This window comes from Brassica oleracea, chromosome C3 (genome assembly GCF_000695525.1).
Source record: "Brassica oleracea var. oleracea cultivar TO1000 chromosome C3, BOL, whole genome shotgun sequence".
Classification (NCBI taxonomy): Eukaryota; Viridiplantae; Streptophyta; class Magnoliopsida; order Brassicales; family Brassicaceae; genus Brassica; species Brassica oleracea.
Genome location: NC_027750.1, coordinates 64807525 through 64815003, shown reverse-complemented (window position 1 = coordinate 64815003; position 7479 = coordinate 64807525). Strand labels below are relative to the sequence as shown.

Sequence of the window (7479 nt, the reverse complement as noted above, 5' to 3'; positions counted from 1 at the left end):
AAAATTTGAATGTGAGACTTTTAACAGTTTTAGTAATTTATAGTCATTTTTTTAAATTCATAATATAAAATATACAGAAAAATCTAAATTTTTATAATATGGTTATTGTGTTTTTTTTTAAATTATTTTAATAGTTTTAAATTAAACAAATTTGATAGAAGATACATTTTTTTATCAGATCTTTATTATTCAAAATCATTAATTGTCATATATACTTTACCCACATTAGGCAATTCCGTAATATTTATTTAAAAAAATAATAAATGACATTAATAATGAATTTATGGTTAGTTTAATAAAAAGCTTATTATATAATTAGTTAGACTAACTTATTTCTCTAATAATTCTAAAAATCATCTTAGTGATGACATGTGGCTACAAAAAGAAGTTGTAATGTTTCACAAATAATATATAGGGATGTGTACACATACAGTATTTATACAGAATACAGAGGTAATTAGGTATTGACTAATTACATTTATGACCCTAACTGTTTATTTAGTTCGTGAAGCCCAGCCCGTATCCCTTATATATTAAAAGAGAAGCATTGTAGTTAATGCTTTCACACCAAGTTAGACACGTGTCCATTGGAGAGACACTCTCCAAAAAAAATTTCCTTATTCACCGGTTCTGTAAACAGATTTCGTAGAGAGTTTCCTTACTCTCCCAAAATAAAACCAACTACATGTATCTATAGCTTTTTCAGGAAATTTTGTTATGAGTTCTCACGTAAAGCTAATGCTTCGGAGTTCTCTCTTGTTCCTTCTTACCCACCTTTTACTTCAAACTCACTGTTATAAAAGAACCCTTTGGAGTTCTACGTGGTGACCGATTCAGGAAAAGACGACCCAGTGACCCCTAAGCCCGGAAAGTTAATACACGATGTGGTTCGAGACGAGCCGCTCTGGATCATCTTCCAACGAGACATGACCATTCATCTCAAATCAGAACTCATCATGAACTCTTTCAAGACCATCGATGGTCGTGGCGCGTCTGTGCACATCGCTGGGGGCCTTGCATGACGATCCAGTACGTGACCAACATTATAATCCACGGGATTCATAAACATGACTGCAAGCCAGGTGGGAATGCTAAGGTGCGAAGCTCCCCACGACATTACGGGTGGAGAAGACGGTGATGGTGTGTCGATCTTCAGAGAGAATCATGTTTGGGTTGATCACTGTTCGTTGTCTAACTGTGAAGACTGGCTTAGTGATGCTATAATGGGCTCGACGGTGATTACTCTGTCTAACAATTACATGACGCATCATGGTAAGGTCATGGTGCTTGGTCATAATGAGACTTAGACTCGTGGCAAGAATATGCAAACTATGAGCATGATTGAACTATAAAGAGTATCATTACTCTCTCTAATGTTGTTCTTGAACGTGACTTCTTCTTCTCACATAACTTTGTTCTTCAATGTGTCAAACTATGAGCATGCTTGAACTATAAAAAATATAGAAGAGTATAGAGAGTCCCAAGAAGAGATAAAACCAAAGGGATTTGTGACACTACAATGTATTCAACGTACCGTTAGTTTGTTACTTGAGAACGCCGAAGCATTATGACAACGTTACGTGAGAATTCCGTAATTCTGAAGACAAACAGATCCCTTTGTTGTAACTTCTGATTTTTTGTTTACCGAACCGAACCGGTCGGTTCCGAGTTTGTAAGTGTATTGAAATCTGCGAATATAACCAATTCGTTGGTTGCTGGCCAAGGCAAAAAATATATGATTTTCAACGAAGATAACGTTTGGCAATATAATTAAATCGTTTTGTGCAGGCCAAGGCAAAAATATTTGATAATAAATTCGATTTTAACGGAGGAAACTAAGTTACAAGCCTTAGGATTTTACTCTTATATAACACACACGTACCAAAACCATACCGTAAGTGAGCTTTCTAAATCTATAGCAATTTTGAAAACAAAAAACAGAATTTTAATGGTTCATTTGACTATTAACTAAATTGTAATGAAATGTATTTTTTAAATTCTTTTTTTCCGCAACAATTATCTCGAATTGATTTAATTTTGCATCTGTTTAGAAATTTGAATATGATATGAAAGCTTAACATCAATATTGTCTAAACTTCATATAACATGAAACCAAATAAGTAGTTATAGTCTTCCGGTTATGACCATAAAATCAAAAACTTCAACTATATTAACGTCGCCAATCTTTATCCACCTCATTAACACCCGAAACAATCAATGCAAAACAAACTAATATCCAAATTAATCAGATTTAATGTCTTTTTATCTCGCAAAATACAAATTTAATCATCTCATTCCGCGCAAGGCGCGGGTTATCACCTAGTTATATGTTTACAATGGGACAATATAAATAGATAAGTGCTTTGTTTACGTAAACTTCACTGATCTGTGATTATAATAAAATCACTATAACAAGCATTCCAAACCAGAAAAAAGACGACAATCTAAGAATAAAAGACAAGAGACCAAATCCATCCATTCAAACGCAAACTGACGGCTAGATTGGAGTCTGTGTTCTCAGCTAAAATCTGTTTGGAGGAGGTACGAAACCGTAAGCACGCCGACTACTACTACCATTGCAGCCTAATCTCGGATCACAATCAAGATGAATAGTGTCGTGAATCTTGTGGTACCCGTTTTTGAATACACCAAAACCAAACACCAAACCAATGGCTACCACTACTAAAACCAAGCATGTGCATAACATGCAAATCCTTCCACAACACATCTTTCCTCACTCTCTTTTTCGGAGAAGGTTGTGAGAATTGTAGATACGTTTAGGGCCTATATAGAGGGTTCTTTAGGTTGTTGGTTGTGAGAGCGAGGGGGTAGAAACGTGGAGAGAGGCGTAGAAGAGAGGGAGATTTTAGTGAAGGGATTATTAAGAGAGTGGTGCGTGAACGCTTTGTCTATTTCTTGCTTTAAAGCTAACCAAGAAAGCACCCACACAACTTTGGTATATATATAGGTAATATTCTTCTTCTAGACCCTAATATTTCTTCTAAATTTTCTTTTAAAGCAAAGTTATCCAAGTATTTGTAACTCAGTCCATTAGTCAAAAAAAAATTGTTTTATCGAATTGGAATCCTGGTTCGAATTCAATTATATAAAACATGATGAGAAAAAGGTTTCTTAATGCGTTTTGAGAATCAAAAGAAAAGATGAATGAGTGGAAGAAGTGAAAAACTAATTGTGTCTATGGATTCTTTTTTTTTTAAGTTAAAAGTGTTCATACAACTATTTAAATTCAATGATTAAACTTTGCTTGACATCTTGAGATACCAAGTTCAAATTCCATTAGAAAAGGAAAAGAGAAAGAGACTCCCGCTAAACACATCTTTATATCCAATAATAGATGCATAAACCAAGAGAAATACTCCAAACTAGTTGTACAATGTTGATCTTGATTCTTTTTTGTAACCAATTCAAAATTGTAATGTATATCACATTATAATGTAACGCCAAACTGTGTCTTTTCTTTGTGGTAAAATGTAAATATCATATTAATAATCTAAAGACCTTACAATACCAGAGTCTTAGTTATGTTCCCTGTTCGAAAACGTGACCGTCTAGGCGCTGTTCGAAGGTTGACCGCATCGATTATGTCCGAATCGGTGTAGCCAGGCGTTGATTCGCGTAAGACCGCCTAATTTCCGCGTTGACTGCATAATTCCCGCCTAATCCCGCGTGACCGCCTAAGTTTTTTTTTTGTTTTCATCCGTGTAAGTTAAAACACGTTCGATTATTTTATACTCATTTTTGACAGATTTTGTGTAATTATTCATTACTAAATAATTATAATTAGCTATCAAACCCAAAACAAACACATACATACTACATTTAGTGATTTTTTCGTACCAAACCCACCATTTTTTTTTTACTAAAACTATTAATTTAAGTTTTCTTGCCAATTTCACAAAATCATGTTTTCCCTTAAAACTGCAAAATCATGTTTTCCCTTAAAACCATAAAATCATGTTTTCGCCAAAAAAAAAACATTTTATCAATAAAATAAAATAAAAAACACTTTTTGTCCGATTTGTAAAATCACATTTTCCGTCAAAACTGCAAAATATGTTTTCCACCAAAATTAAATACACATATTTTCATGTCAAATTCGTAAAATGATGTTTTTGTCAAATATGAAAAATCATGTTTTATATTAAAACCCCGAAATTACTTTTCCATCAAATGTATAAATTTTAAAATTTATAAGCTCCGTAAACAGTCCATTTGCTCATAGTCCTATTTGGGTTTAGTCTTGTTTCAACATGTTTTTTAAGTTGTACTATCAATATCAGAAAACGAGATTGTCTATTTGGACAAATCCATTTGAACATAGACATCCTAATTGACATCCCTAATGATTCGATACTGTGAAGCTTCTCAGGCCAAAACCACCATCCTTTTGGAGAGGTAGGCCAAATTCCATGCCACTTTCGTAACTCATTTCTTGTCAATATACCAGACCACAAAAATATTGAGCAGAACCCCTCAATCATCTTAACACATCCCTTAGGCAAAACAAAAGTCTATACCTAGCATTTACCAATCCAAATATCCGTGTTTTGAGAAACTGAAGTCTACCTGAAAAAATAGAGTTTTGAGAGACCAAATATGCATTCGCCGAGTGATTTTGGTTGTCAATGGAGCATACTCAGATATTTTGAGTTTTTTTTTTGAATAAATGTACTAAATTAATTCAAAAAGAAAACTGATTTACAAAATATGTGACTCTGTTTTGAGTACTATCGAAGTCTCATCGTGAAAAGAAAGAAATAACTGAGCTGGTATAGGAAAAAAATGAGAAACTTTAAATGCTGAAACTCCATGGCTGTCGCAAGCTGTAACCTGAAACGTACTAGCAGGATATCTGTAGGTAGACATAGCTGTGGATTCGAGATGGTTCCGTCTCGAAGTGATTAGCTCCGGCCGGTTATTTGCATTCATATGCAGACTCCAAACTGTTTTTGTTTTTCTCAACGAAAACTAAAATCATGATACATAATTAAAAAAATATCTGAATTCCCAAATCCCTTAAAAATGATTAGGACAAGTCAAATCTATGCAGAATCACTTATTTATCAATTCTCAGATATGCAGTAGACGATGATTCAGGTGACAATGATCTTCAAATTATTACATTGTTCATGATTTATACATACGCATTCATACGGACTATATATATATATGCTAAAATCATAAGTAACCCTCGATTCTGTGTTTGACATTTCATGCCTTCGTTTTCTTTAGAATAAAGTGCAAGTGCAACTTATAAAGTAAACTGACAATTAATCAAAGATTGGATGATTAACCTTTTCTTGGGTTAGATTCTGATAACACTTTCATTTATTGAACATATATATATTCTCTCTGGATAATGCTTTATCAGAAGAAGATGCATGAACAAGTATCTACTACCAAATAAGAAAACATATAGCGTGACCACACACTCACTACACATATCAAAAAGAAAAATGAATCTAGTCTTTCTTTGTCTTGAAGTTATTTACCCGACACAAGGATCCATATCGGTTGGTTACTGTCGCATTGGTAATAGATGTGTGACCTTATGAAACGCAATAAAGCAAATTAGACGTATGAAACTCGTTATCTATAAACCATATAAACACACAACCATAACTATAATCTATGAAACTGAAGCAAATTGCGCAGGAACAGTTGCAGATCCCTAAAGTCAGAGTATTTCATCTTTAACCCACAAACGCAATAATATGATACACATACCAAATTAAAAGATAAATTCTGAAACTCATTAACGGGCAAGTAGCAAACAAACGATGAGGAACATATTACAAGAACAAAAGCATAAGATAAGTACCCACACAAGCAGTAGAAGGGAAGCTAAGCAAATCAATCATCAGCACCATCAGTCTTCCCAGCACCAAAAGGGTCATGATTCGGACCCAACTCTTCTCCCATATGACGCTGCACAAGCCTCGACAAATCAGACATCACCTTAGCCTCGCGCTTAGCCTTCTCCTCGTAGTTAAACATCGCCAACACACATTTGTCTTCGGCACTGTAAACTTGGTTCTCCTTCGTGATACGAATAGCATTCATCCTCTGATGCCTACTCCCACTCATCACATACCCAAGATCCTCAAACCTCTGAATCTCATCAGCGTTAAGACCCACTTCTCCTCTACGTGGGATACGTTTCCCTTGCTGAACGTACTGAGCTATAGTGTCTCCTTCACCGGGTCGTAAAGCACCACCGTAGCTGATGTGTCCTTCAGCTTTAGGTAACGGCATTGGACCCACCTCAGCTTCTTCTTCTTCATCTTCTGGTAAAGCTTTCTTCTTCGATTCAATAATCATCTTCATCTCCTCTTCGTCAAGCTCAGGCTCCTTCACCGCTTCTTCCAACTTCCCCTTCGAATCAGTGTCCTTCTTGCTCTTTGATTTGCTACGTTCTTCCCCAGAAGAAGAAGAAGCGCTAATCTCAGATTCATCATCAGAATCACTGTATCTCCTCTTCCTCCTATGTCCTCTCCTCTTCTTCTTCCTCCTCCTTCTCCTCCTATCTTCCTCATCCGAATCATCACTCTCGCTATCTTCAGATTCGCTATCACTATATCGTCTACGCTTGCTCCTAGAGCTCTTACTCTTCCTCTTCTTCCTAGATCTATCAGACTCAGATTCCGACTTACCAGACTCAGATTTCGGATCTTCCTCATCCTCCTTCGGAACCTCCTCGTCGGCGGCGTTCTCGTCGGACTCCACCTCGTTCGGATCTCTAGGCGGACTCGGCGTGTTCCTCCAAATGCAGTGCTTACCAGATTTCCTCATCTTGAGGCGTTTAAGCCTCCGGTACTCCTCGTGACTCAATCCTTTCAGCTCTTCGTCGGAGTCTGAACCGGATCTCCTCCCTCTACGGTGGTCTCGGTCTAGGTATCCTTGATCTCTCCCGAACCTTCTTGGAAGCGAGTTCATCGTCATTCTCAATCCCTAAAATTTCAATCCACACGACGACGAAGACGAACCGTATCTATTTAGGATTTGAGTTCAATATATATGTGTACATTAAGGCCCATCATAAAAGCCCAATTAAAAGAACCTTACTATAAGTATATCTCCTATCAAATTTGTTTAATTTTAAACTATTAAAATAAATTTAAAAAAATCACAATAACCATATTATAAAAATTTAGATTTTTCTGTATATGTTATATTTTGAATTTTAAAAAACGACTATAAATTACTAAAACTGTTAAAAGTCTTGCATTCAAATTTTGCGGTCCATGGTTTAAAATTTTTATTATGACAAAATACAAATGATTACAAAATCATATAATTAAAAGTCTAATTTAATTAATCATTAAGATTTAAAATATATATATGTATATATATCATTCTAAATTAAACTATAAACCATATTGAATAAATAAATATTTTAGTTTCAAAATTTACTTTGAATAATTTTTTTTGATAAAAGTTTTGAACTAACATTGATAA

General features: G+C 35.0%; 1 protein-coding gene and 1 pseudogene across 1 annotated transcript in view; one reads left to right on the top strand and one right to left on the bottom strand.

Annotated features, from left to right (window-relative positions):
* Positions 1–717: 717 nt before the first annotated feature.
* On the top strand, positions 718–1883 carry LOC106331251 (annotated as a pseudogene).
* A 3878-nt stretch (positions 1884–5761) lies between these two features.
* The window catches only part of LOC106333900 (NF-kappa-B-activating protein-like), a 2765-nt gene continuing 1047 nt past the window's right edge, over positions 5762–7479 (bottom strand). Inside the window, exon 2 of the mRNA XM_013772287.1 lies at positions 5762–6741. Within this exon, the coding sequence (XP_013627741.1) occupies positions 5875–6741 (867 nt within the window). The 3' untranslated portion in view covers positions 5762–5874. The remainder of the gene's footprint in view (positions 6742–7479) is intronic.